This window comes from Leiobunum rupestre, chromosome 10 (genome assembly GCF_980474605.1).
Source record: "Leiobunum rupestre chromosome 10, qqLeiRupe1.1.hap1, whole genome shotgun sequence".
Taxonomy (NCBI): Eukaryota; Metazoa; Arthropoda; class Arachnida; order Opiliones; family Sclerosomatidae; genus Leiobunum; species Leiobunum rupestre.
This window is the reverse complement of record NC_143393.1, coordinates 24,985,779-25,013,648: the sequence shown is the minus strand read 5'-3', so window position 1 is coordinate 25,013,648 and position 27,870 is coordinate 24,985,779. Positions and strand designations below refer to the sequence as shown.

Genomic DNA, 27,870 nt, shown 5'->3' with positions numbered 1-27,870 from the left:
AAAGTTTCCAGCTTTCTAATATTTCAACAAGCACTAAATAAATAATAACTGATGAGTCCTGGCTGTCGGAAATATTACTTCTTGGCAATTTCTGGGAAGATGTTTTATTTAAGCGCCTATTGGGGATCTCTCTTTCAGGGTTCCTTATTCGCGACCGAAACGAGCCTAGGTTACTAGGTAAGGCTGTGGTGCCGAGGGAAATTACACTGCAATGGCTGTGGATTGTTTCAACATATTTTATCCCCTAAGTATATATAAGTGCATTCTGATCTTCCCCACTTTTTAAATTTTTGTGCCTATATCCCGAGCAACCTTCTGATTTTATTTTTGAAATTTCGCGTGCATAAAGCTGCATTAGCAGTTATTTTTTATAGTAACGGGCACTTTCTGGGCTTAAGACAGTTACCTCTTCTTTCTTCTTCTTCTTGGTGATCGCACTAAGCTGCCAGTTTTTCGTAAGTTTTATCATTTGTTAGTGTTTAGCTTTTTTTGCCCCCTTTTTATTATGAACTTTTTTACCTTTTCGCGTAATTTAACGAAATTAAAAGTGTGAACAAAACTTTAAATTAATAACATGCTGAATTTTTCGCTGCGTCTTCAAAATTGGTTGGCTAGAAAAATAATGTAAAATTGATGACGTTACAGTGTGGAATTTTAGGGAAAGGAATTTCTCTATCCCCGGAAAAAAATATTCGTGATTTGGCAGTCCATACGTTCCATATTTCCATAGAGATAGAAAATAAATAGAGGCACCATTGAATCTGGCGAAGTTGACCGCGAGTGCCGACCCCCTTTTCGCCAATGTAGGAAGCCATGAGATGGGCAGATTCGCGCGGTGAAATGAGATACATTATGCCTTTGGGAAAATCAACTGTCATTTGATGTAAACAAAGGAAGGATAGATGGCGTTGCAAATTCTGCCCATCTCCGCTTTCATACATGCGTGGGGGGGATGAATTTTCCCGGTCAAAAACAGGGGTGCCTTAACGCGGTAATCTTCCTTCTATTTATTTTCTATCTCTATGCATATTTCCTTTGAAATTGGGAATATAGTACTTCTAGAGCCACAATTAATATCTGCTGTGGTTGGGATCTTGAAGAACACTTTCTTGAAATCATGTACGAAATGAAACAGTTATCATTTGTCGGTGGCGTCACCTATCTTTCAAAGGAAATATAATTTTTTTTTATGTCGTCACTCGTCAGCTTATATACTCGTTTCACACTAGTGGTAGATAGCGCCACTGGCTTAAATTATTATCACCGCTAGCTTGCGGTAGATGACGCCACTGAATAATGATAACTGTTTCGCTTCGTACATCTTTTCAAGAAACTGTGGCTCTAGAAGTACTATATTCCCAACTCAATGCCTATTTTCTTTCCTTTACAAAGACACGGCGCACATTCGCGGCGTGTTCGTCACATGTTAACAATTAAACATTAACAAATCTATTATTTAAATTATTAAAATTATTTCTTTATTTAAATTAAAGTGTAAACTAGGTAAGTCTTTAACATATGATAGAAATCTGAACGAAAATTTCCATAGTAAAGGGTTTTTTCGGTGTTTTAAAAATTATTTAACTAGGACTTGGCTTAGTTTCTTAAAAAATATTTACACGTAAATATTTAATTAATTTTAATATAGTAATTTTTAAATTAATATTTAATAAGAACAGGAACATGCCTTCAGATTCTAAAAAACGTAGGGAAGCAAAGAAAAAGGAAGCTGCAAAACAAAGACAAAAGAAACCTCTTACCAAAGATGAAGAAACCAATGGGGTGGAACAAAAAGACAGTGATGATGAAAGCATTGCTAATGGAAAAGTTGATGACGGTAAAGTGTACCCTTTTTTATACACCAAAATTACGAAAATTGAAATTTTTCTAAAAAGTTAAAATATTACTCTTAGGGGAAGAAGCGGCTTTGGTTAAAAAGTTCCAAGAGGATATGGATTTAAACGCCCAAGCTAGAGCTTGTACTGGAGTACTTGGGGTCCATCCTAGATCTAGAGATACCAAAATTGATAATTTTTCCATAACATTCCACGGAGTGGAGTTACTTTCTGATACCAAATTAGAACTTAACTGCGGAAGGCGCTACGGATTAGTAGGGCCTAACGGAAGTGGTAAGTAATTTATTTACATATCATTTGTTCAAAATGTATTTAAAAAAAAAATTCATTAGGGAAATCCACTTTACTTGCTGCAATTGGCCGTAGAGAAATTCCTATTCAAGATTCAATTGATATTTATCATTTAACTCGCGAAATGGCGCCTTCCGAGAAGACTGCTTTACAAGCAGTTCTCGATGTAGATCAAGAAAGAAACCGCTTGGAAAAGTTGGCCGAAGAATTAGCTCAGTATAATGATGATGGTATTACTTTTTTGTTGCTAGTTGCAGTTTTTAGATGTAACTAAATTTCCTTTTTTTAGAATCTCAAGATCAGCTAATGGATATTTATGAAAGATTGGACGAAATAGGGGCTGACCAAGCTGAGGCTAAGGCCGCTTATATCTTACACGGTTTGGGCTTTACAAAAGAAATGCAAATACAAAAATGCAAGGATTTCTCTGGTGGTTGGCGAATGAGAATTGCTTTAGCCAGGGCATTATACGTACGGCCACATCTTTTACTATTAGATGAACCAACGAATCATTTGGATTTAGATGCCTGTGTTTGGCTCGAAGAGGAATTAAAAACGTAATGTCTATACGAGTCAAATGTAGTGGCATTTCTTTAATTGATTTCGTTAAATTTTAGATACAAAAGAATTCTGGTGATAATTTCGCACTCTCAAGATTTTATGAATGGTGTTTGTACTAATATCATTCACTTAGAGAAAGGAAAACTTAAATATTTTGGGGTAAAATATACTTCCAACTGTATAAGCGATTTAAGATACCTAATTCTGTTTAATTTTAAAAACTCTTAGGGTAATTACGATGCCTTTATACGAACAAGACTTGAGCTTTTGGAGAATCAAGCTAAAAGATATCAGTGGGAACAGGCCCAAATTTCCCACATGAAAGTAATAGCCCCTTCCGCATTAATCAGTAGAAAAAGGCAAAATAGAGGATGATGACATAAAAGGCCGAATTAAAGTGTCACGGAGCTTGAAGCTATTCAGTTTCGCTCTGGTCTAGACTCCATGCTTAAAACCCTTGAAGCGAATAAACACTGACTCTAATTGAGCCTTTTAGTACTTAAGATTGAAATGTTAGTTTAAATTAATTAATTGTTATTCATTTTCTTAGGATTACATCGCCAGGTTTGGTCACGGTAGTGCTAAATTAGCTAGGCAAGCTCAGAGTAAAGAGAAAACTTTGGGTAAAATGGTTGCAGCCGGACTAACTGAGAAAGTCTCAACTGACAAAGTAAGTCTAAACCATTAGAGCTTGAAAGTGATAAATTAACCTTTATATTTATCATTTTAAGGTTGTTCAATTTTGTTTTCCTTCTTGTGGAAAAGTTCCTCCTCCAGTGATAATGGTTCAGAATGTTAGCTTTCGTTATCGCGATCATGGAGTAATTTGCGCAAACATATAATTAATAAGAGTCAAAACTAATAAGAAACCACTCTTTTTAGCCTTTTATATACAAAGATCTGGAGTTTGGTATCGATCTTGATACACGCGTTGCATTAGTTGGTCCGAATGGTGCTGGGAAATCAACCTTGCTCAAATTATTGAGCGGTGATTTGGTACCCTCTGATGGGTTGATTAGGAAAAATTCTCATTTGAGAATAGCACGTTATCACCAAGTACTGCTAAAATAAACTTTTAATATAATTAAAATTGAAGTTAACTGATTTTTTTTGGTACAGCATCTCCATGAGCTGTTGGATTTAGATGTTTCAGCTTTGGAGTACATGATGAGAGCCTTCCCGGATGTTAAAGAAAAAGAAGAAATGAGAAAGATCATTGGAAGATACGGTTTGACTGGCCGTCAACAAGTAAACAATATAGAAATTTGAATATGTTAACGAAGTAAATTAATCCAGTTATTTTGCAACTAGATTTGCCCAATTCGCCAATTATCAGATGGTCAACGTTGCCGCGTTGTTTTTGCGTGGTTGTCCTGGCAGTCTCCTCATTTGCTTTTACTCGATGAACCGACCAATCACTTGGATATGGAAACCATTGACGCTCTAGCTGAAGGTTAATAATTTTTTAAACAACTTTTAAATTTTATCTTCTATACAAATTTTTGCTCTAAATTAGCTGTGAATGACTTTGAAGGAGGAATGGTTCTTGTAAGCCACGACTTTAGACTCATTAGTCAAGTGCGTATTGCATTTAGTAGTTTCGGAATTTCTGTTTTCTACAATTTCTAAAATATTTGGTTTTAAGGTGGCAGAGGAGATTTGGGTTTGTGAAAATCAGACTATAACCAAGTGGAAAGGTGACATTCTGGGATACAAAGATCATTTGCGAAAACGTATAATGAAGGAAATGGATAAGTTGAATGGAGTTAATTGATGTCGGATAGGTATCTAAACGCTTGAAAATTGTAAACTCTAGGAATTAAAAATTTAACCTTCATGGAATATATAAGAAAATTTTAACTTATGTGAACTATATTTTTCCCTTTTTTCACCAAAGTTGCTACAACTAAAAATTGTGATTGCTTTTATTTTGCAAAAAAATGGTTAAAGTCGCAATTTGATTTGTTAATGGACAATAAACTTTTAGGAGGATATACACTTTCTTTGTTTTATATATCTTTATTAGGCATGAGCAAAGATAATTTAAACTCGTACCCTAGAATCGAATACTGAGAACTTCCCATTGATGGTTTTGTTACGAAGGGTTTACCCTTTTCCGGCACGTGACCTCAGAAAAATCTGCCTCCATCAGTTGCGGTAATTGGCAAACCATGAAGCGAATATTTTCTGAGTTCCAGCGGGAAGTGGGTAAACGCTATTGGCAACGCGCGAGAGAGTGATTTCGAATCTAGGGTAGGAGTTTAAATTATCTTTGGCATGAGCTTAGAGTATAAAAAATTTCACTTTTTGAGTATCAAGCTGAGCTTTAAAATTTTATCAAGCTTTCAAGCTTGTAGGCTTAGCTTAAAAATGGGGTTTCAACTTTTCAAGTACTCCAATAAATAGCCTTAGCTTAAAAATGGGGTTTCAACTTTTCAAGTACTCCAATAAATAGCCTTAGCTTAAAAATGGGGTTTCAATTTTTCAAGTACTCCAATAAATAGCCTTAGCTTAAAAATGGGGTTTCAACTTTTCAAGTACTCCAATAAATAGCCTTAGCTTAAAAATGGGGTTTCAACTTTTCAAGTACTCCAATAAATAGCCTTAGCTTAAAAATGGGGTTTCAATTTTTCAAGTACTCCAATAAATAGCCTTAGCTGTATTTCATCAGATAAGGAATCATTTTAACTAGAACCTTTACTTTCATCAGATGAAGAATCATTTAAACTAGAATCTTCACTTTCATCAGATAAGGAATTATTTGAACTAGAATCTCCACTTTCATCAGATAAGGAATTATTTAAACTAGAATCTTCACTTTCATCACTAGGTTCTACTATTTCTTCATTAAAAGAATATTTACTGCCAGAGCTTTTACGTTTATTTGAAGCCATATTTGTGAAGTCTAGATTAATAACCGGCCATATAAGGGATTATAACCAGAAAATAGCGGGGGGGGGGGGTCGGAATATTGTAGCAGGGAATTTGATGATTAGTAGCTTTTCCCGCCATTTTTAAAAGCTAGCGAGTAATACCTTGGTAAGAATAATAGTTTTGAGTACTCGAAAGCGAAGTCTAGGCCTCAATTTGAGACATGAACCATTTTTGAGCTTTTCGAGCATACTCGAACAAAATCAAGTACTCACACATGCCTAATATTTATACATGATTTACACTTTCTTTGTCTTATATATATTTTTACATGATTTACAACGTTATAAAATCCATAAAAAGGTAAAATATTTAGTGGAAAAAATAAGTCTGAATTTTTACTGGATTGTATAATATCAAACTTTCTGTTGGGCTTGGAACGATGGTTTTTTTCCTATTAGATCTATAACATTCAACGCTGCCACTGGAATTCTGGTCCCAGGTCCAAATATAGCGGCTGCACCAGCTTTATACAAAAACTCGTAATCTTGAGGAGGAATAACACCACCAACTATCACTAAAATGTCTCTGTTGAAAGGTTAAGAAGTTACAACTAATTAAAAAGTAATTAGTAGATAAAAATGAAAACAGGCTGCCTTACTCTCTTTTAATGGCTTTTAAAGCATTAACCAGATCTGGTATTAGTGTTTTATGTCCAGCTGCCAAACTGCTAATTCCAACTACGTGGACATCAGCATCTACAGCCTGTTGGGCTACTTCTTCGGGAGTCTAATGTAATGTGAAAATGATATTAAAATTTGAAACAATAAGAATTCAGAAAAGCTAAAGATTAACTTGAAATAAAGGTCCCACATCAACGTCAAATCCCAAATCCGCGAAGCTCGTAGCTATGACTTTAGCTCCTCTATCATGGCCATCTTGACCCATTTTTGCAACTAAAATACGCGGACGACGACCCTCGATTTCAACAAACTCCTTAATTTTATCCATAACCGCATCAATTTCTTTATCATCTCCATATTCACTTCGATAAGCACCAGAAACAAGCCTGTCAGCAGCAATATGGCGTCCAAAGATCTTTTCCATAGCACTGGTAATTTCGCCTATAGTAGCCCTATCTCTGGCAGCGTCAACAGCTAAGCCTAGAAGATTTCCATTTCCAGTAGAAGCGGCTTTCGTTATGGCTTCCAAGGCTTCCTGGACTTTCGTTTCGTCCCTCATTTTCTTGATTTGCTCAATTTTTGCTACTTGTTGTTTCCTAACTGAGGTGTTATCAACAACCAGAACGTCTATTGGATCTTCTTTCTCCAAACGGTACTTATTAACACCAACAATTACTTCTGCAAAGTGCCATAACTGGTTTAAGAAAATAAAAGTAATTTTTTAGGAGGATTAGTTTATTTACCTTGTCCATTATCAATACGAGCTTGACGTCTTGCTGCGCATTCTTCGATTCTTATAGAATACAATAAAAATTAAACAGTGGTAAGTTAATTCAAAAGGGGAAAATCATAAATTACCTTAATTTTGGCATGCCACTAGCGACCGCTTTGGCCATTCCGCCCATATCTAGTACTTCCTCAATTATTTTTTTAGCCTCATCATATACTTCATTAGTTAATGATTCCATCATGTAAGACCCTGCCCAGGGATCAATGACCTATCATTGAAAAATTGAATTATTAATTAGTGTTAAAAAAATATGATTTTGATTGCTAAGAGACTCTCTATGGAAATATTTTACGAGATAAAAGTGAATTTTTATCCAACCAATATTAGCATTCAAAATCATATTTTAAAGAAAAAGTACAGAAAGGTAGTCGCAACCCAAAAATTGTTTAAAATTTTTTGAAAAATAGATAATACATGTGGAATTCCTGTTTCTTCCTGTAAAATGATCTGAGTATTTCGTGCTATGCGACTACTAAATTTGGAAGGCAAAGCTAATGCTTCATCAAAAGAATTTGTGTGTAATGACTGGGTTCCACCAAAAATGGAAGCCATTGCCTCAATCGTGGTACGTATGATGTTATTATAAGGATCCTAAAAAATAAAAAATTAAGAAGATAAAATTTATAATAAAACGCGTGAAGTTTTTTTACCTGTTCAGTTAATGACCATCCACTGGTTTGTGAATGAGTTCTTAACATTAATGATTTGTCACTCTTTGGGTTGAATGTATTTTTAATCAGATGGGCCCAAAGTCGTCTAGCGGCTCTCATTTTGGCAATTTCCATATAAAAGTTCATTCCAATTCCCCAAAAAAATGATAATCTCGGTGCAAAATCATCTATTTTTAAGCCTGCTTTAATGCCTTTAAAAAAGATTTATCAATTTATAACTTGGCCTTGTAAAATTTACAAATTTACTAAATGCAATTCATACCTGTTTCGCAGTACTCCAAACCGTCGGCTATTGTAAATGCTAATTCTAGAACTGCATTTGCACCAGCTTCTTGCATATGGTATCCTGAAATTGAAATGGAATTGTACTTGGGCATTTCCTGCAAAGAAAGAAGTAAACAGTACACCAAATCTTAAATTAAAATCTATAGAGCAATAAATAATAATTTACTTTTGAAATGAACGAAAATATATCTCCAATAATTCTCATTGATGGTTCAGGAGGATAAATGTAGGTATTTCGGACCATGAATTCCTTCAATATGTCATTCTGAATAGTACCACTTAAATGTGCTCTTTTTACACCCTAATAGAAACCATACATGGTAATGTTATCTTTGAAAAATTTAAACGGGCATATACCTGCTCTTCTCCCGCAACAATGAACATGGCTAAAACGGGTATGACTGCTCCATTCATTGTCATTGAAACAGATATTTTATCCAATGGAATTCCATCAAAAAGGGCTTTCATGTCTTCCACAGAATCAACAGCAACTCCTGCCATTCCGACATCACCCTTAACTCTAATATTGTCAGAGTCATATCCACAATGGGTCGCTAGGTCAAAAGCTACTGATAATCCTTGTTGACCCATCTTTATATTCTCTTTATAAAATTTGTTGCTTTCCTCAACTGTACTGAATCCCGCATACTAGTAGAAATTAAGTTATTTTGTTATGCATATGAAAACGTTAGTTTTATTTCCAAACCTGTCTAATAGTCCACGGTTTTTGAGCATACATAGTTGGATAAGGTCCCCTGGTAAATGGAAATTTCCCTGGAAGTTCATCTTCCACATTTAACGAGTCATTTTTTGTATATAAAGGTTTCAGCGTAATTCCCTTAAGAATTAATTAAACTATTTAAGGCTATACACAATATGGATATTTGAAAATGGTGTATATTACCTCTGACGTTTGCCGCATCAAAGTCTCAATACTTTTACCTTTTAATATCTTTTCTGTTACCGCTACCCAGTCAGATGGTAATGTCGTCGAATGAGCATATCTCCATGACTTATAAAGTTAAAACGTAAAAGAACTTTTAAAATAAATTTAAAACCAAATATGCCTTTTCTCCTTAAGCAATTATGATAATGAATATTACCAAGTTTAAGATTTTAGTTTTATAGCTTCTTCTACAACAATTTAAAAGTCGCGACATAATTTTACTATTTACTAGACCTTGTTAAATAAAAATATCGAATTTTTTGCATTACCAACTTGAAATAAATAACGTTAACTAAAAAATTTAATTATTTACAATTTTCAATGAGATAGCGTTAATTTCGAAAATGGTAAACAACTTAACAACCACGTGGGTCAACGAAGTTCAAAGGGTAATAAAACGTCAGATATACGTCAAGGGTAAAATTCTAATCACGGCTGAAATAACGTAGGCACCGCTAAAATAAACGAGTCTGCTAAAGCGCCTGCCTGAGGAAGTGCAGCATTTTACGCGACCATAGATATATGAAATCGCGACAGCTTACTTTAAAATTATGATAATTACGAAAATTATGATGAAAAGCTGTAGATTAATCCAGCTTCATAGTATTTTAAATATGGAAAAAACTTTAGCCTTAGCTCGTTTAATTTCAGTTACAAAATCGCCTTGTTTTCACAGTGTAAACAAACATTTTCGTTTCATTGGAATCAAAAGTTCAAATGAAAAAATAAATGTTATCTTACCTGAAACCAATTACCGTCAACTGAATTTAATTCGTATGAAATCTGGCAAGAAAAAACGAAAAGGTAACAGTGATGACTCCGATGATGATGATGATGAAGAAATCCGAGGAGAAGAAGAACACGAAGATGATGACATACCTGGAGCCAAAGATTATAAAGATTTAAAATTGAACTTACCCTCTTTACGGGTCGATCGTGTATTAAAAGCTGGGTTGGGAGTATCTACTGCTAAAATCGAAGATGTCTTTTACGAATCTAAAATCTTTGTCAATGGGAGAAAGGTTCTGAAAAAGAGTCAACTAATTCATATTGATGATGAAGTTGATCTAGTGAAGGGTCATTCCAAAATAAACCCAGACTTTTTGGAAGTGTTTAGAATTATAATTAAAAAGGTAGATAAAACAGACACAGATAGGTTATTAGTAAAAGTGAGACGTTTTAAATCTCTATTAATTGAAGATTACACAAAATAAAAAGAATCTTTGTAAATATTATATTTATAAATAAACATAAGTTGTGTATTATTTCATCGTGTACAACTTAAGAGTCTACACTTTTTCTCCTATTTCATTTGATGAAATATAACAAGAAATAATGCAAATTTATCTAATAAAACTTGTGTAAAAACTAATTAATCCTGGTCAAATTATCCCTGAACACCTGAGTGCTTCTCATTACTTAATTTTCAATTTTTATTATATAGTATGTTATAATAGTGCCTTAACGTGCTCTCATAGTTTTTTGTTTGTACTTTCGAACCTAGATAATAGTTTTCTCATAGATACAAAATTGATTGGTATTTCAAAGTTCAATAAATATCCAATCTTTATAGCACTTCTACTGACGCCAGTAGGTCAAGTCTTATGCACAGAGGCTTTCACATTTAGAACTTTTTAACTTTAGAATAAGTTATTTCGACTCGATCCCTTTGAAAGGGTAGACGTTCCAAGACATATATTGGAAAAGAAAGAAGTATTCCAATCAACCAAATCAGAAACGTGTCTTTGAAAGCGCAAATCGGAATCGCAATTAGGTCAGTTGATGTCATCAAATCATGACCTATTTTGGAATCAAACCTAAATTCTTCTAGCCATTTTGACACTAAACCGCTTTGCATGAAAGTTAATGTTCTGTAATAGCGTTAAAATAAGATTTTTAGCAAATTGAAAGTTTGAAGGCTGGTTCTCCAAAGGGCAAAAATGCCGCGATAAAATATGTTAGTAACTTAAATTTCCATTGGCGCGCATCATATTCATAATGATATTTTTTTAAGTGCGTAGTAGGACATGTTGAAAAGAAAGCTTAAAAGCCTAAACATAAGTAACATAAAGTTATAAGTATGACAATAGTGCAAATATTTAACTAAATCAATTCTTCACACCGTCGCCGAAAAATAACGAATAACACCTCATAGTATTGAATTTGTGATAATCGCCTCTGCTCGCTTGGAAAAATTTCAAACACTTTAAAAATAATAACTACGTTTAATTAAAAAAATATTGTATCAGAACAAAAAATTTGCTCCCAGACCCTTCATGATTTAACGATTTACCGAAATAGGCGATTCAATAAAACATCTTCAAGCAAATCGTTAAAAACTAATATATCCGAGAGCCGGGACCTGCAAGTTACTGTTTATTTGGTGGTGACCCTTAAAATATGACAAAAAAGCTACCTGGTTAAAAGGAAACGCTTGTTGCATATCGTAGAGGTGAAAAGTTTCATTATTTCAACAAGCACTATATAAACAGTAACTTGCACGTCCTGGCTCCCGGAAACATTACTTCTTGGAGATTTCCATGAAGATGTTATATTGAAGGGCCTATTGGCAGATCGATTTTGAACGATCACGGAGCGCTCGAGACTGGTATATGGAAAACGCAAAATGCTAGTCCATCCACAGACCACCTACCCCAAGAGCGACATGTATGGCTGATAGTAATTAATTTTTTTTAATGTCTGGAATGTGGTGTGCCTTATTAATGAGCGCGCCATCTCATGGCAAGTAGGGGCAGTTTGAAAGGTACAAAGACGAGTACGCACGACAGTAACAAAAAAAAAATAGTGAGCGCCGATCCCAGGGGGGGCGGCGGGGCCAAAACCCCCATTGGGAAAAATCAATGGGGCCTTTGCCCCATTGGTAAAACCGCCGTTGTTAAAGGCAGTTTACTTTTAAGCATCCGTAGCAAGAAAGTGTTGCCAGCAGCTTCATTCGAAGTTTATTAGTGAGCTTCGGCCCCCATTGGGAAAAAAAGCGATCGGCGCCACTGTGATAGAAGCTGCCTCAAGCACGACTTTTTATTTTTTTTTCGTAAAATAAAGGTTTTTCACTTTTGGACACTTCTTTTCGAGGTTCATGCAAGTCCTCTTTGGGGTATGTGGTCTGTGGTCTATAATAATAATAATAATAATAATAATAATAATAATAATCAGCTAGGCTACGAAATTGAGCTATGAAATGTTAATTGCTTTGGGCCATAGAAAACTCAAAGGTAACTAGAATGCTGCCGCCTACGGCCGAGCTTGTCGCTAGTTCGTTTTGAACCAGCAAATGAGAGGCCGTAGAGTGGTTCCGCCAAGGAGGATAATAATCATCCTTGGTTCCGCTACTATCGCGGGAGCTAAGAGATGTCATTCTCTCTGGTAACATTAAATTCTTGGCAGAACCACTTTTTGAGCTCAGATTGGCTGAGATCTGGCTATCGTCTGCCACGGCGTTTGGTCCATTTGCCAGTTATACGGCAGCATTCTAGTTACCTATGAGATTTCTATGCTTTGGGCAATCTCGAGTAGTCACGTATGCCATAATGAAACTTTGTTCATGGGATATAACGTAAATTACGTCACTTTCAACTTTGTGACGATAAATGCGTCATCAACTTTTAAGAAGGGAAACGGAAGTTAGTGAGTCGGATTTTGAGAACGTGCCAAATTCCTCGCGCGTTTTCTGGCTCTGGCAATGTGTAGCTCGTGCCAAGCGATCCCCCGATTTCGTTTCCATGGTAACCTTTTTAAAATCACAATGAATATAAGAATTATCCATTTTTGGGGACACTTATTGTATGTTCCGTGTGAAACAAGGTCTCAGTTTGTCGAAATAATAACCGATAGAATAGGCGCTTAAATAAAACATCTTCCCAGAAATTGCCAAGAAGTAATATTTCCGACAGCCAGGACTCATAAGTTATTATTTATATAGTGCTTGGTGAATAGAAAGCTGGAAACTTTCTCGAACGTAACATCAGTTTTTTGCTAAGCCTTAACATGCCAAAGAGTTACCTGGTTAAAAGGAAACACTTGTTGCATACCGTACCGCAAAAGTAATATGTTTAGTTCTAAAGGAATGAGTTTTCATCTTTTTCCAAAAGATAATTTTATACGAAATGAATTAACTCTGCCTCCATGAGAAGCTTTAAAATTGCCTGGTATTATAAAAATATTGTATATAATTTTAATTATTTATACCATAAGAGGATGATAATAATAATAATATTATCTTCTTATACTTAGTTTTAAAAACATTATATATGTTACCTTAAAATATATTATCGAAAATAAACATTAGAATGTTCCTTATACACGTGAGCCGACGCGTTTCTTATCTGACGCAAAATTCTCATGAGGGCAAAAACGCGTCTCGAATTGGCTTAACTATGACTTTGTGGCTAGCCATTCTAACCGTTTAACCGACCGACCGGAAATAGCTCCTTCCCAGAAGAATTTGGAGAGGGGAGTAGAAACCGAGTATCTTTTATTGAAGCGTCCATTGACTTCATACCCGAAACGATAAGACAAATAGGATAATTAGGTACTTCTATCATATTGTTCCATACGTTTGTCAATTTGGGGAATATTTTAATGAAAGCTAGTAAAGGAGTGACGTCATCACAAGAAGAAAATCTTTCCCTAGCGATGCACTGTCAAAGGCTACGTGTGACGCGTTAGCGAGCGGACGCAAAATGGCGACTAAGCCCGTAATGCAGTCTGTCTTGTAATAGCTCTCACTAAAACCTTTGCATGTGACGAATAGGAAGTGTCACACTTATGTAACAATATTATACACTTATGCAATTACCAATGAACGCTTCAATAAATCACCCTAGCTCCCAGGAAATCGCCAAAAAAGTAATATTTCCGAGAGCCAGGATCCACAAGCTATTGTTTATATGGTACTTGTGAAAATAATGGAAATTTTTCACCTTTATACAACAGCAACAAGCGTTCCCTTTTAAACAGGTAGCTTTTTTTTGACATATTAAGGTTTGGCAAAAACACGACGTTCTGTTTACAGGTGAAAAGTGTATAGTATTTCAACAAGCAGTATATAAACAATACCTTGCGGGTCCTGGCTCTCGGAAATATTACTTTTTGGCGATTTCCTGGGAGGATGATTTATTGAAGCGCCTGGCCTGTATCAGGTGTCGGTCTCACGGTTTCCAGCGCGCGAAGTACATCAAACATTTTAGCAGTGGCGTCGATAGGGGGGGGGGCGGGGGCGGTCCGCCCCGGGTGCCACCCGTTTGGGCGTGGTTTGGGGGTGACACTCGACCGTGAAAACACAAACTATAGAGACTAGTAAGTAGCCCACCATGATATCCGTCCCGGGTGTCACCCATGCTAGCTACGCCACTGCATTTTAGGTCGTTCTAAAAAAGGCTCCAAGAGAAAATATAACACGTGGAAGTTACGGAACTGACACACTTATGTGAAATAAAATTATACACTTATGGTAATTACTTTACTTAGGTGCCTAAATGAGATTTTAAAGTCGACGCTGGCTGTCGAGACATTTTGACCCTTGTAAAAACCAACCTTTAATTAATTGGGAACACCGGCGTTTGAATTTAAAGGAAAAGTCCAGGTTGGGTAAAACTTGGGTCTATTTGAAAGATCATGTTTAAATAAACTCAAAAATATCAGTCGTAAAATTGTATCTTTTTTTAATGACGAGAAATTATTTTTTAAACGAGCCAAGTTTACCGCCAAGCGATCTGCCATTTTTTGTTTCGGGGTGACGTTTTAGGACTTTAATCACGCGCTGTTCGCGCTATAACAGGCTTTAACAGCGCTCTGTTCCCCGCGCGCGCTTGCTCCGCGTGCGGTCTGCGGAGGGTAGGCGAAAGAAAATGGCAGCTCGCTTGGTGGTAAATTTCGCTCGTTTAAAAATTAATTTATCGTCATTAAAAAAAGATACAATTTTACGACTGATATTTTTGAGTTTATTTAAACATGATCTTTCAAATAGACCCAAGTTTTACCCAACCTGGACTTTTCCTTTAACTAGTTTTTGATTGGTCGGATGTGCTACCGCGAGGTACGGTCGTAGGGGCTACTGCATTTCTACCAAAGTATTTTGAAACGCCGGTGTGAATCTTTATTTGAAATGAGGCATACTTAAATCTGATGGCCCGTTTCAAGTCCTTGTTCATATATCTACTCATGGCCATGGCTAAAACCAAGTAGTCGATGGAGGGGCTTACGTGAAACTCGCAATCGGTCATTTCTTTGCCCAAGGCGGTGATGGCTACGCTACTTGATAATTCGGTAATGGCCACGTGGGTGCCATCGCAAATTTTGCTTACAGTCTTTTCGTCCTGTAAATCGCTTATAGCCACTCGCTCACCCGTATTTTTTATTTTGGTCCATACTGTCTTCATCAGATTATCACCGGATAACTAAAGAAATGCTATACAAAATGAATTTCACCCCCAAATGAAAACGGATGGGAAATAATTAAAGACAAACCATAAACATAGTCTCAATGACAGCCCCCATCTCTACGATGGGCTTCATATTGGAATCGACTAAGTCTCGAATAGTATCGATGTTCTTCGCTGGCGTCAGGACCAGACTGGTCAGAACCTGACAGTTGAAAGCGAACGCAAATATCGTCGATGAAAAGAGCCAAGCAGCGAATAACGTTTTCAAGTGAATCTCCTTCGGTATTATAGCCACACCTATCGCGATACAAAAAGACTCACCCGACTTAGCACCTACAATAACAGAAAACAACTTGGTGCACTTACTTTGCGAACTTAATGAAGCGAAAAATTTTAAGAATATTCCGGAAAGCGAGTACTTTCGACGGGAAAATACCGATAAAACAGCGGCCAAGAAGCATAGTATGGAAAGTGAAACTAATATAGAAATCCACAACTATACCGAAACGAAAACTCTTTTGATATTCGTCATAGCATAAGCCTATCATAAGGTCCCCATAAGTAAAGGTCTACCATAGGGTCCTACGGTAACGGCGTTGTCCAGGAGAGGAGAAAATTAGCGTACGACGATAGGGCAATAAAAAAAATTCAAAATTTCTACATCTAAAATAATATCTTATTTGGTAGAGCAGCCACACTCGGGTTGATAAATGCCACACAAAACGCGTCTAAATCTCAAGTTTGAAAAATAAATACCTACAGAAACGCAACTCTTATTTATAATATCAAAAGTAGGAGGCCACCAACGGTCAATATATAAGAATTAAACGACAAAACTGGTAAAAAAGACCGTATATTTAATAAAAATAAAAATAATAATAATAATAATTTTTATTAAATATACGGTCTTTTTTACCAGTTTTGTCGTTTAATTCTTATTTATAATAGCCAGTTTTAGGTTCTGGTGAATCATTTTCCAAAGATAAGTCTTAATTTTAAGTTTTAAAGCGATAAAATTGCGAATAAGCCTTGGCTACGGTGCTAAGGGCTCGCGTCGGAGAGTCAGAGTTATCCCGCGTGGTTCAAAGTTTAAAAACTTGCGCGCATTCATAATGCATTTCGCAAAATTAATTTCAGAAATGTGTAGTTGAGGACGTAGCCACTAGGAAGTGCAGATTTTGAATACTTGCCTCTTTATAACGGGTATGTGATCGTAAAAAAATTGTTTTAGACCTTTGCTTATGGGGACCTTATGATAGGCTTATGGTAATAGTCAAAAAACGAGACATTGACGGACAAATTATCACCTCCCACGTGAAAATGCGAAAAATCTGCAGTTGAATTTTGTTATTGGACGGTTTTTTGCTAAGAATGACTACGGAATCCATGTGAATTGGACTGGTGAAGACGGCCACTTTCGTCCGGTCTTGAGAGTAAGTGAAAGGTCCCAACGCAAAATCCGCTTCCTGTTACGAAACGACGCTAAGTTAATAATCAGCTAGGCTAATACCCAAGGCACCACCTTAGGCCTAAGTCATCAAGCGTTCTCTTACATTTCGATGTAACATTCCCATCATGCCAGTAAAGGTTCCGTTTCCGTTCTCATATCCCCACAACTTGTCCGGTGGAAGAGTTAAAGTGTAACTAAATGAACGTGAACAAACGCGATTACTCAAAGACTCTTAAAGCTAATACGTTCCCCCTTACTTAAATCTGATACGAGAAACTAAATGTCTTAGAACTTTATCCATGGGTCCTTTTAAGCTGATCTCCGTACCGTTCTCCGTCACTTTTAACCATGGAAGCCACTATACATTCACCAAGAATTAAATAATTATATTAACTAAAATTAAACTTAAATTACCTGATACACGGATATTACTAAATTCGCCAACATCCCGACTTTATTGCGATTTCAACTTCATTTGGTTGCCGTTGTTGATTTTCCGAAGCAGAATAATAATAGTGTAAAAACCGGTTCTTGGTGGGAAAATTGTCGCTTAGACCCAGAATGTAACGAATAGTATATTTTTTTCAAGAAATAAGGGTCTATTAAATATTTCTTTGTTAACGCAATATACGTATTGATTTATTTCCCAACTTTCCCCGCTTTTTGGATCATGACACGGACTCTTAAAAGGCGATACTTTTAACGTTCAAACTACGTGGATACCTCGGCTAAGCTTGCAGCGTTACTACAGATATATACTTTACCGTATACCATACTAAAAATCAATGTTACCTGTTTAGAAAAGCTGGCAGTACGAGGACTGCGTAGCCTTTGACTTTAGTAATAGGTAGTATAATGTCATTAAAGAAACAAAAAACGATAAAAATAGACTGTCACGCGATAATAAATTGTTATTTTTAAAATGGTAACAATTATTGAGTTGGAATTTTAATATTTAATTCAAATTGATACTAAAGCGGTGTTGTTAATAATTAATAATTTGTAAAAAAAAATTAAAAAACAAACCAGCCTTTCTATTAAAAATTGCAATGCTTTATTATCGAAAAATCCCTGTACGTATTGTTTTTAAAAGATAAAAATTAAATTTACTATTATATTCAAAATGATAAATTTGTCGTTTCAATAAAAAAATATACTATGTAAAAAAGTTTTTCCCCGAATGAAGTCGATACCCGCCATTTATTTATTTTTATTTTGGTTCTTTTTCTTACTTTGTGGACAATGTGGAGTATTTTTTCGTAATACTTGTGGTTCCGAAGGGTTCGGAGCTCCTGCAGCTAAAATTCGAATATCGGAACTTTTGGTTGTAGTTGGGTCATTGTCGCTTCCGAGGGCTTCCGGGGGTTTGTCGCCAGAAGGTTGCAAAATAGCCTCTGGTATCCTGTGACCATCCTTTTGAGGTGTTTTGCTGGTCAGGTTGTGGCAGAAAGAAGTGACGCCTTTAATTGTATCCGCAGGGCGCAAGAGGGGTAGTTTGGGTCGGGCTCCAGGACAGGCAGCTGATTGTTGGTTTACATCTGACTTGGGCATTCGCTCGTGTTGAGAGTCGTCGAAATTGACACTGGCCCGTTGTTGCTTGGCTAAGTACTGCAACAGGACGGAACTAACTCCTTCACCTCCGTCGTAGCCGCGTGGGCTGACCTTTGCCGAAGTGGCGGTATCTCGATTATTATTTTCTTCTTTAATATCTTTCTTAATTTTCGTAACGTGCTGTTTAAACTGCATTATAAGATTCAGAATATTGGCGAAACTTTTCGTAGCGGCATTTTCTTTACCGCCTTTCAAATTACGTTCTTGTTTTTCGAGTTTGGTTAATTTCGCTGACGTGGCGATCGAGGGTAATAAATGCGTCAAGAGCTGTTCAAGTGGTAACCACGGGTTAGTTTCCACTTGAGATTGGGAATTATTCGTAGCTGTGGCGACTGGTTTCAAATTCGTTTTCGGTAGAGTTTGGAGGGCAGATTTCATTTTTTCTTGACTTGCCAGGAAATTATTCATTATATCATTATTCCAATCGCGATTCTTTTCGTCGACATCCGAACCAATCTTGAAGGCGAAAGAGAATGAATTTTGATCCTCGCGTTCATCACCAAACAACATCTTCTCCAGGTCCTCGTTGTCGTTGGATTCATTTGGACCACCGAACTCCATAATTACGTGGTCGGCATCCGATTTATGTTGCGTAGTTGAGTCCTGTTCCACTGGAACCACAGAAATATCGTCTTCGGTAGCAATTATGTTGGTTGCATCGCTTCTAGATACCATCTCTTCGGTTGCAGTTACGTAGGTACCCTCGGTGCCCGTAGATTCGCTGTCATCAAAGTTGTTCGAGACCTTTTTTACGCGTACCCTCGATCTGGTCTTTTGGACGCAATCTAGAATTCGATCGAAATCGCAAACTGAATGTTTACAGCGTTGGACCTCCATGGTCGGATGGATCATACTGACTGGAAATTGAACCTCGTGCGGACGAATCGCATCACAGCCGAACTTGGACCTCTTCGTACTGGGTGATACGAACATATTCGACAAATCTAAAAAACCTTCGATAGTCATCTTAGAGCAACGACGAATCCATCGCTTTTTCGAGTTTTCAATTCCCGATTTGCGTGATACACGAAGGACTGGTCCGTTGGCCACCAACCTGGCTCTCTTGATACGTTCCATTTTGGTCCCCGGTGTATTTGTTAAGTTTAACTGTTAGAATTTGTAACACAAGTATTAACGATTTGATAAAGGCACAAACCGCTCATAGAAAATATACAAAAGGAATAGCAGCTCTCGAGCTAGAGGTTTGGTGAGGTTTATATATAAATCTCTCAACAGACTAGTCTTAGGCCACAAAATTACTGAAGGTTAATAGGGATTAAGAACCCCGACAGATTTGCTACTCCTTTTCTATATTTTCTATGGTGAGTTTAGATTTTTTAAATCAATCCTTGGTTTAAACTAGCGCACGTACAAATGTTTTTAAGCGCGTGAAGATAAATTATGACAAGCACTTAATATCTTTTTTTTTGCGTCAACATTCGTCGTCGCGATGGCTTAGCCCTAATGAAAACGTAAACCAGCAAATAAGCAACGGCACACTCATGTGAAACCTAAACAGCTGAAAAATATATCTAACATTGCACTGATATGTCATGTTATTCAAACATGCAAAGCTAAGACCCTGTTGATAAATTGGAAACAATTTCTAGTTTTATAAATTGAATAATAATAATAATAATTTAAGAAGCTATGTAAAAATTCATATTATGAAGATTCATCACGAAGTTTCGTTTAACTAGAAAAGTTACCGTAAGCCGCCACCCCAGCGCTGGCGTCAGCTGTAACCTTATTAGCTCCCTACTGAGTGTACTATCCCTTACTTGTTGGTCTCTAAGGCGAAAACCAGCCTTAAAAGAGACTGTAGGACCAGCCCGTACCAATTCTCTGATTGCCCACTCGCTGCTTTCCAATTGGTTATTGAAAGTCCGGAAAAATCTTTCTACGGCTGCCCTGTCCATGGCCTCTTTCACATTTCTCTGGAATTGAAAAATGATTTCTATATCATTGTTGCCCGAAAAGAGCCTTCTCTCGACGTGCCCGGTGTCATCTACGGCTACATCGTCCGGCTGCATGATTCAAATGAAATAAAACCAGCGATATGGGTTCCCCATTCTTTATATACCAGAGTGAGCAAAAACGTTTCTCAATATTGAATTTTTTATTGAAACAAATCAACGTACATTTCTTACACAAAACACGCGGTTAAAAAACAATGTATTAACCACTTATTGAGAAAAAAGGCGCCAATTTAATTTCGAATGGAAACTGGAAACAAAAAATGACTTCCTCCGGTTTACCTAAATCGTCTGCACATATTAGGGCGATTCTCAGAGTGTAGTTAGTCTTAATACCAACAACAATGGCTTTTAATGATTATTTTTAAAAACAGTAATTTAAATAGGTCTATTCCAAAAGTCATTGGGTAAAAGTTTCGTTCCGCCTATCAAGACTTACTTCCTCTACGTCGTCTTTTCTGAAGACTGATTTTCGCTAAAAACGCCATGACGCAAAAAAAAATCCGTTAGGCCTAATAACCTTATTTTCCACTAACCCGCATCATAATTGACGGCTTTTAAAATTCATTTTGCGCGTGAAAATACCTCTACATGTTATGGTCAAAAAAGCACGCAAAGAAGGCTGTGTGCCCAAGACATGTACCTGTAGTGTCGCGCGCTAAAACGTCATTTCAAAATCCGTCAATTGACCGATTTCAAAATTACGTTTTTGCACGCGACAATACCTTTACATTATGAGGTATAGCAGGCTTATTTACTTGCTTTTATACCCTAACATGGCGGCGTATTTTCACGCGCAAAATGAATTTTAAAATCCCCCAATTGTATTTTTTTGCGATTATACCTGCCAAAGTTGAATTTCGCACCGTTACTGGCGACCGAAAACTATCGCTATGCCCCCTTTGGTTCGCCATTGAAACCTGGATAGGTAGCGGCTAAAGCAGACTCTATTTGGTTTCCCTCATCGTTATTCGTAAATTTGACTTCATAAATAATGATACTCATATTGCTTTTTTCTTTGCCTGTGTCAAAACGTTTGTACGCGCTAGTGGAAACCAAGGCTTATACAATATTTTTGCGTCATCGCGACGGTAGCCCAACATTGTGGCATTGTTGCATTAGTGAAAATCAAGCTTGATAGTGGAAGAGAAGACGACGTTATGAGCGAGTATTTTCAAGGTAGGGGAAGGGAATTTCCACCCTCTGAATTTAGGAATCGATCTATTCGATAGGGGTAACTAAACTTACGGCTGGTAAGTACCAAATGTACCCTTGTTTCGTTATGGTATATGGCGTTCCTTTTTTTAACGGACAGGACATGGTGGATTTGAAATCGATGCAAGCGTTTTTCTGCGGTAAAAGCAAAGGTATGTACCCAAAGTCGATGTTGAACATTTTGAACCAAGCTTTAGTTATGACGTTTTTACAGTTTTTAGCTGGAATTTAGTGCGAAATTATCAGCGTTTGCCAACGTTGATGTACTGTATTATACGTTACTTGGGATGAACTGAATAGCCATCCGTTGAGTTTGAGAACTCTGAAGTATACAGGGATTGCTCGTACAGCTTCCAGCTACCGCGTTCGGTAAAGGCGCGATCAAATCCTCTTCCGGTTGGAAATATTACAAAAAGTTGTTCAAATTTAGTTTAATTGCCAGTATATTGTAAATTGTAACTTACGGCATTTCAGAAACGATTTAATTTCATTTATCTGCGGAATCTGGGAATCCACGAGGCGTAGTAGGGATAGAGTGCTTAGGCCTATGATCAACATAACGACAGTCATGATTAGGCTTAGAGCTATAGAGAAGAGCTATATTTCACGACTGAGTAATTGTACGTGGTCCACCAGATTTGTTGACAAGAATGGATGCTGTAAGTACACGACGCGATCGAAGTCCTTGTTTGGGAATCACGTTGGAAAAAATTTGTTCTTGGAAACATTTGAGTTTTTTTTTGTGGCATGTATAATTTTATTGTTATTCTTGTTTCGTACAATTTATACCTTAGAAAAGTTATTTGGGAATTTTTGAAATATCACGGACTCATTGTCCCAAGAAGCAATCGTTCGAACGTGGTTATAATAAATTTTGGTATGGACAATATGGTGTTATTGGTGTACAATAAATGGCAGAGGTGCCCAAATGGGTGGTCTCGACCTTCAAAATGGTGATCTAAACCTTCAAAATGGCAATCTTATATATTGTATATTTTGGCAATATATTATTGCTTTTGTAGATTAGATTGGGAACATTAAAATCAAAATAAATAATTTGGCGTCTTGTAGGTGGTGAAATATTTTTTCAACTGTTTAGCCCTGATTAGGAGGGAAGCCTTGGAAAGAAAATGCCGGCATCCCAGGAGCGGCGGGCTTCGGTGCGGGTGCTTGGGGTGCAGCTGGGAACCCTGGAAGTGGTTGGAAAGGTGGGAAACCCGGAAGCGGTTGAGGAGGTGGGAACCCAGGAAGCGGTTGAAGAGGTGGGAATCCAGGAAGCGGTTGAAGAGGTGGGAATCCTGGAAGAGGTGGGAAACCCTGGAAAGTGGGCTTTCGAAGTACGGCTGGATTGACGACGGCTTCGGTAGTGACGCAAGTTATTTCGACGGAACCCTGTGGGCAGGCAATGCCCGGAATAAAGCAACCCATTTCAGTTGTGAGGTGGCAACATAAGACAATCCTCAGCTTCATCTTCATCTAAAATGTTAGTTTTTGGTAACTAATCTTTAACAATGTTGTAGAACAATAGGAATAACTTTACCTTGGATAGGACTAAATGGGGCACCTTCCCGGATTTTTTAATGGTACACGTATCTCCTTGTTTCGTCGGGCACTTACAGCCCATCTGGCACATGTCAACGCAGGGCATGGGCATCCAGTTCTGGTTCAACAGTTGGTTCGTATAGGCAGGCCTGCAACTAATGCTTTTGCACGACCCTAAATTCAAATACCAATTTGAAAACCGCAACTTTGTTAGAGATTAATTAGCACTTTTACAAAGGCGTTACCAGTATCGAATGCAACCTTCATGCCGATATTATCTCCCACATGCACCTCACACGGAGGCTTGGTGCAGTTGGACACGTCCATAGATTTGGGCAACTTAGACGATTCTGTACGAAAATAATAATAATAATAATAATTAGCTAGGCTAAGTCATCGAGCGACTTTTAAAGCTATTAATACAGAAATTCAGAACTGAAAAACAAATACCATTGCATTTGTGAATGGCGTTGGTAGCCGGCTTAGGCACGACTTGTTGACTTCCAATCGCGGTAATTGTTGAAAAATAGTACACCAAAATGACGGGAAAACTGATCAGTTTCATTTTGTTACAGCGATTGCCTGGCGAACTATATGCTCGATGCATTTACAGAAAGACGAAGTAAGAATATAGTGATCAAAGGTTGATAATACGTTTTAACAGGTATTCGCTATTGCGACTTTATTTTAAATGATATAGAAAGGTTTTAGCGCGTAAAACAAAAATCAATACAGGGCATAAAAGTACGAAGTAATAACCCAAGATTTGGAATCTTCGTGCGTAACTTCGTTGCCTTAATTAATTAAATGGTCTGTCTGACTTAAGCTCGATGTCGTTACATTGACCGATTGACTTCCGCCTTGAACGTCAACGCGAACCTGCTTTACACGTCGCCCATGTCGCGCGTACGCGTATTCCGCTAAGAACGACAAACATGATAAGATAACTCCGAGGATCCAAATTTTGAATACATCCGCGATAGCCTTAAATTCGATACGGCGAGCTCGCCTTTTCTTAGCTACGGACAGACAGTTGGTGGCGTTGGAAGTGAAATCCTTCAACCAAAAAATGACGTTGCCGCTGTCCATGATAGTGGTGGTTCTGGTAAAAACTGGATGTCAAATCTATGTTCAGTACTCAAAAATATGGAGAATCTTACAACATTTTCAGCTTATTTCCGAAAGTGGGATCCAAATCCTTCCGGTAAGCAAGGGCCATGGTTAGGGGACGAGAACTCAACTTGCCAACGTGAAAGTCACAAGCATCGTCTCCATCTGAAGTGTTAATGTTAAAACGGCTGGACTGTTCCGATAATATCCCTCGAACGCTGGAATATTCGGTGATGATGGCGTGTGTTCGGAGATAGATTTTCTTCAGAGTCATTTCATTTTGGAGTTGTTTCTGAGGCATTTTTGTGCCAGGATAAGAATCTATCCTTTTGCACAATTTCACCATGGTATCATCACTTGAAGACTAATGTTGGAGAGAAGCCAAAAAATTACTTTGAATCAGAAGTTTATAATATATTTCCTACGGCAGAAATATCCAGCTAGGTCATAAAAATTAAACGTTCACTTCCGTATGGCGAGAATAGTTGATTTTATAAAAGGTCTTTACGCTTGCCCAACTTTTTGAAATGTTGCCCTGGAATAGTTCAGCCAATGCCTAAGAATGAGTTCATAAACTCTTTAGTGGGAGATAAAACGGATCCACAGATCATGGAGGTATAGTAGAGGAGGGGAAAGGAAAGAAGATGCTAAATCCGACAGCGTAGTGCCAGTTCGAGGCGGGGAAAACAAAGGGGGGAAAGTCGAGGTAGACTTTTTAAAGAATTCAAACCCTAACCGGTAGATCGCGCTGCCTTTGTTGGAATGTATGAATAGATAAAAGTCTACCTCGACACACCCCCCCGTTTCTACATCCCCCTTTACGCGATTTCTGAAGAGGAATGTCAGTGCTTAGCCCAATCAGAACTATCAATACCACTCCAGGGCTATTCCTCTATGCACAGATGAAGCGGGGAGGCAACATTTCAACAAGATGGCCAAGGTTATTTTATAAAAAGAACTATTTCCCGCTAAACCGCGTATATTTAGCCCATAGGCCATGTTTAGCCCACACCACGGCTCAAAATGTTTTTGAAACTCACTATATGATGAATTTCGCAGCGCAATATTTTTTCTTCCAAAATTTTTTTTAAAAATCAGCGTGAGCCAGCGAATAACATTAGCAGGATACTGGAACTTCTCTCGTAAGAAGTAACACTCCTGATTGAATCAAAACCAAAAGAGTAAATGGAACATGTTGACACTAACGTATAGGTTAGTCTGCATTGCTCCACCGGCTTCTATCAGGGGTATCAGTTTAGTTTTCAAGAGGTCGTCGAAGGTGTCAACGTTGTCACCCAAACGAGTCACGAGACTGGAGAGAATTTGACATTTGATGAAAGCTACGATATTCGCCGAGAAAAAGAGCCAAAACCCGAAAAGGAATTTCAAACGCCTTTCTTCCCTCGGATGGGAAACACCTTCGGATAGTTTTCAATTTAAAATAGAAAGTTTCAGCAACAATTAAACCGCGATAATTCAAAAACTCTGGATCTTTTTATAGACAGGTCAGGGCACTCCCTACACAACGAAGTGTATCCGTTCGTCAGAAGCGTAGTCCTTTTTTGGTGTGGGAAAAAGGCTATATAGAATGGAAAATATTGTTGCGTCTCGTCCTACCATCTATCGAATGATAATAAAACTAATATTATTTTTAGACTAAATACAGACTGTTCACTACGATGCGAAATCTACTGAATCTTTACATTTTATATTTTTAATATGTTCTATAGTTTGTATTATAATCTAGCTTTAAATATTATAATATTTAAACATTATTAAGAAGAACTATAATTTCAATGGTGCTATAAAAAAATTAATTTTATATAACTTTTTAAATATAGTTTGGAATAGCGGTATAGATGGCGCGAAGCGGCAGAGGGCCTGAAAGTGAGGAACGATTAGCGCCAAAAACGCGGCAGTTCGCTGACCTGTTCATAAAAAGGTGATGAAAATGCGAAAATTACTTTGGGACAAAAGTGACGAGTAGAATTTAACGATCGTCTCAGTCACGGAGTACCTCGACACGAAGAAAACATTAAATAATGTCGAAGAAGCGCACACGATCAATAAAGCAGCCAAAATGGAGCACCAAATCTAAAAAATAGACATTTACTCGGTACGGTATTCCACTATAATTTGAAACGGGCTACCTCTAAAGTAAAAATATTGAGAAGCCTGAAAGCCGCTCCTTTCGTCAGGGCTTGTCTGGTAAGAATGGCCACCGAATCCATATAGATTGGTGAGGAAAAGTGAGCCACTTGGAATCTGTCCTCAGTGAGTGCGAAAGGACCCAATGCCAAATCTGCTTCCTTAGAGGAACAAATCACAAATTGATCACCTCTTTCTAGCTAATGCGGTCATAGTGGCTGCGCTTCGATTTAGACCAGGACTGGTACTCCAACGTAGAGGTCGGTAACGGTTAATCATTATCCATGATTAAATTGATTTTTTTGGGGGAAAAAAATGTAAACAAAGAAATTTGCCGGTTAATATTTCGGGAAATGATTAATAAACATGTATTATTCGGAAAATTTTAGCTTTTTATCGAAAAAAACGTCGTTTTTCCGATTAATTTTACAAATTTATCGAAAAAAATCATCGGATAATACAGAAATATAAATTACTTGATCAAAACATTTTACGAACAATTTTGAGAGCTTTATCTATTGAATTAAAGTTAACCATCCCCGACCTCTACTCCAATGTACAACAAAGAGGACCAAAACTTTTAAATTAACAAACACGTTTTGGGAGGGTGGGTAACTTTTTAATTCCTTAAATTTCTAATAAATTTTTTAAAGGGAGCGTAAAAATTAAAGGAGGCAACACCATTTTTTGCTAGGAAAAGGGCCCAAAAAACCCTTCTAAGGGGCCTTAAAAAATTTAAAATATGGGGCCCAACACGCTTGGCCTACCTGACCGAAAAAATCTTAGGCAACCACTGAATACGGTTTGGTTTAAAAAAATACTTGCTTTTCGTTTTAACATTCCAATCATACCGGTATAGTTGAAATCGTCTATTTTCTTACCCCATTCGCCATCGGGAGGTCTTCGTAACGTGTAACTGCGTGGAATTTCGTATTAAGTAAAAATAAGTGATAACGGTGGGGGTAAATTCACCTAAAACCCAGACGAGTGGATAGATCGTCTAAAATCATTCGCATGGGGCCTTCGAGTTTCCAATTACAGCATTCGCCTTTGATTCGAATCCATGGTAGCCACTTTTAAATGGAAGTAAAATTTTAGTTCCACTAACGCGGATGTATTTGTAGAAAAACATATTCTCACTTGTTCAACGGCCACGATTAAATGCGTTTGATTCATACTAAGTTATTAAGAAGCGTTAGCTCCCCAAAACGCGGCCAAAGCTTCAAGATGAATACGGGAATTGCTGCACCTGCGAGAAAACAAATTTCCACAATATCGACAGAGTAATAGTTAACACGCGTGACTTCTTCGCGATGTTCCTAAAGAAAGAGAGTTACTGTCACCTTAAGTTTCTAAAGCTACATTTTCTTTTTGCTAAACGTTATGAGACTCTAATCAAAAAGGTACCATTTTCTGCGTTGTATTATGCCGAAAAATTCAATTTTCGTAAATTGTAACAATTC

The 27,870-nt window shown here is 37.3% G+C and overlaps 6 protein-coding genes across 9 annotated transcripts; 2 read left to right on the top strand and 4 right to left on the bottom strand.

The window, feature by feature from the left end:
- The first annotated feature begins 1,361 nt into the window (after nt 1-1,361).
- LOC149925166 (ATP-binding cassette sub-family F member 2) lies at nt 1,362-4,702 on the top strand. 2 transcript variants are annotated; one of them, XM_090160420.1, is made up of 14 exons: nt 1,362-1,503; nt 1,675-1,837; nt 1,914-2,129; nt 2,189-2,377; nt 2,437-2,704; nt 2,765-2,867; nt 2,937-3,032; nt 3,259-3,378; nt 3,440-3,529; nt 3,591-3,764; nt 3,828-3,956; nt 4,020-4,161; nt 4,225-4,286; nt 4,354-4,702. In XM_090160420.1, the coding sequence occupies exons 2-14, from the start codon at nt 1,684-1,686 to the stop codon at nt 4,480-4,482; spliced, it is 1,872 nt and encodes a 623-aa protein (XP_090016546.1). In that variant the 5' UTR covers nt 1,362-1,503; nt 1,675-1,683; the 3' UTR covers nt 4,483-4,702. The 2 variants fall into 2 exon arrangements, with proteins under 2 accessions (XP_090016546.1, XP_090016547.1); XM_090160421.1 differs by having other exon boundaries at nt 1,367-1,503; nt 1,680-1,837.
- Nucleotides 4,703-5,575: 873 nt separating this feature from the next.
- On the bottom strand, nt 5,576-9,308 carry LOC149925165 (methylmalonyl-CoA mutase, mitochondrial-like). Of its 2 annotated transcripts, none has more exons than XM_090160470.1 (13): nt 9,112-9,308; nt 8,913-9,020; nt 8,715-8,846; nt 8,366-8,656; nt 8,175-8,309; nt 7,986-8,103; nt 7,703-7,914; nt 7,467-7,643; nt 7,121-7,260; nt 7,006-7,055; nt 6,435-6,940; nt 6,241-6,368; nt 5,576-6,167 (listed from the first exon to the last, which is right to left on the bottom strand). In XM_090160470.1, exons 1-13 carry the CDS (start codon nt 9,166-9,168, stop codon nt 5,996-5,998), a joined length of 2,226 nt encoding a protein of 741 aa, XP_090016596.1. In that variant the 5' UTR covers nt 9,169-9,308; the 3' UTR covers nt 5,576-5,995. The 2 variants fall into 2 exon arrangements, with proteins under 2 accessions (XP_090016596.1, XP_090016597.1); XM_090160471.1 differs by having other exon boundaries at nt 5,578-6,167; nt 8,951-9,020; nt 9,189-9,295.
- A 90-nt stretch (nt 9,309-9,398) lies between these two features.
- LOC149925164 (uncharacterized) lies at nt 9,399-10,234 on the top strand. The gene has a single exon (XM_090160542.1). The coding sequence runs from the start codon at nt 9,506-9,508 to the stop codon at nt 10,166-10,168; it is 663 nt and encodes a 220-aa protein (XP_090016668.1). The 5' UTR covers nt 9,399-9,505; the 3' UTR covers nt 10,169-10,234.
- A 280-nt stretch (nt 10,235-10,514) lies between these two features.
- LOC149925163 (glutamate receptor ionotropic, kainate glr-3-like) lies at nt 10,515-17,557 on the bottom strand. Of its 2 annotated transcripts, none has more exons than XM_090160614.1 (8): nt 17,220-17,557; nt 17,063-17,163; nt 16,909-16,999; nt 16,663-16,821; nt 15,722-15,851; nt 15,441-15,652; nt 15,090-15,370; nt 10,515-10,825 (listed from the first exon to the last, which is right to left on the bottom strand). In XM_090160614.1, exons 1-8 carry the CDS (start codon nt 17,250-17,252, stop codon nt 10,579-10,581), a joined length of 1,254 nt encoding a protein of 417 aa, XP_090016740.1. In that variant the 5' UTR covers nt 17,253-17,557; the 3' UTR covers nt 10,515-10,578. The 2 variants fall into 2 exon arrangements, with proteins under 2 accessions (XP_090016740.1, XP_090016741.1); XM_090160615.1 differs by having other exon boundaries at nt 17,238-17,557.
- Nucleotides 17,558-17,836: 279 nt separating this feature from the next.
- On the bottom strand, nt 17,837-20,476 carry LOC149925162 (uncharacterized). The gene is made up of 2 exons (XM_090161011.1): nt 20,255-20,476; nt 17,837-19,523 (listed from the first exon to the last, which is right to left on the bottom strand). Exons 1-2 carry the CDS (start codon nt 20,447-20,449, stop codon nt 18,006-18,008), a joined length of 1,713 nt encoding a protein of 570 aa, XP_090017137.1. The 5' UTR covers nt 20,450-20,476; the 3' UTR covers nt 17,837-18,005.
- Nucleotides 20,477-24,305: 3,829 nt separating this feature from the next.
- Nucleotides 24,306-27,583, bottom strand: LOC149925161 (glutamate receptor U1-like). The gene is made up of 7 exons (XM_090161705.1): nt 27,548-27,583; nt 27,380-27,480; nt 27,233-27,323; nt 26,410-26,568; nt 26,224-26,353; nt 25,466-25,677; nt 24,306-24,623 (listed from the first exon to the last, which is right to left on the bottom strand). The coding sequence occupies exons 1-7, from the start codon at nt 27,581-27,583 to the stop codon at nt 24,306-24,308; spliced, it is 1,047 nt and encodes a 348-aa protein (XP_090017831.1).
- Between the last annotated feature and the right edge of the window lie 287 nt (nt 27,584-27,870).

Bases quoted from the DNA above. Each gene is read 5' to 3' on its own strand.
- LOC149925166 (XM_090160420.1), top strand. From the start codon at position 1,684: ATGCCTTCAGATTCTAAAAAACGTAGGGAAGCAAAGAAAAAGGAAGCT. The intron at 2,378-2,436 runs GTATTACTTTTT...TCCTTTTTTTAG, and splicing joins AGCTCAGTATAATGATGATG to AATCTCAAGATCAGCTAATG. The intron at 3,530-3,590 runs GTAATTTGCGCA...CACTCTTTTTAG, and splicing joins TTCGTTATCGCGATCATGGA to CCTTTTATATACAAAGATCT.
- LOC149925165 (XM_090160470.1), bottom strand. From the start codon at position 9,168: ATGTCGCGACTTTTAAATTGTTGTAGAAGAAGCTATAAAACTAAAATC. The intron at 7,644-7,702 runs GTAAAAAAACTT...TTTATTTTTTAG, and splicing joins GATGGTCATTAACTGAACAG to GATCCTTATAATAACATCAT. The intron at 6,369-6,434 runs GTTAATCTTTAG...ACATTACATTAG, and splicing joins ATGTGGGACCTTTATTTCAA to ACTCCCGAAGAAGTAGCCCA.
- LOC149925164 (XM_090160542.1), top strand. From the start codon at position 9,506: ATGATAATTACGAAAATTATGATGAAAAGCTGTAGATTAATCCAGCTT.
- LOC149925163 (XM_090160614.1), bottom strand. From the start codon at position 17,252: ATGTTGGCGAATTTAGTAATATCCGTGTATCAG. The intron at 17,000-17,062 runs GTAAGGGGGAAC...ACGTTCATTTAG, and splicing joins GTTTCTCGTATCAGATTTAA to TTACACTTTAACTCTTCCAC. The intron at 15,371-15,440 runs GTTTGTCTTTAA...GCATTTCTTTAG, and splicing joins TCATTGAGACTATGTTTATG to TTATCCGGTGATAATCTGAT.
- LOC149925162 (XM_090161011.1), bottom strand. From the start codon at position 20,449: ATGCAGCCGGACGATGTAGCCGTAGATGACACCGGGCACGTCGAGAGA. The intron at 19,524-20,254 runs GTACGGGCTGGT...AAATTCTAACAG, and splicing joins AGTGGGCAATCAGAGAATTG to TTAAACTTAACAAATACACC.
- LOC149925161 (XM_090161705.1), bottom strand. From the start codon at position 27,583: ATGAATCAAACGCATTTAATCGTGGCCGTTGAACAA. The intron at 27,481-27,547 runs GTGAGAATATGT...TCCATTTAAAAG, and splicing joins TAATCGTGGCCGTTGAACAA to TGGCTACCATGGATTCGAAT. The intron at 27,324-27,379 runs GTGAATTTACCC...AATTCCACGCAG, and splicing joins TCCACTCGTCTGGGTTTTAG to TTACACGTTACGAAGACCTC.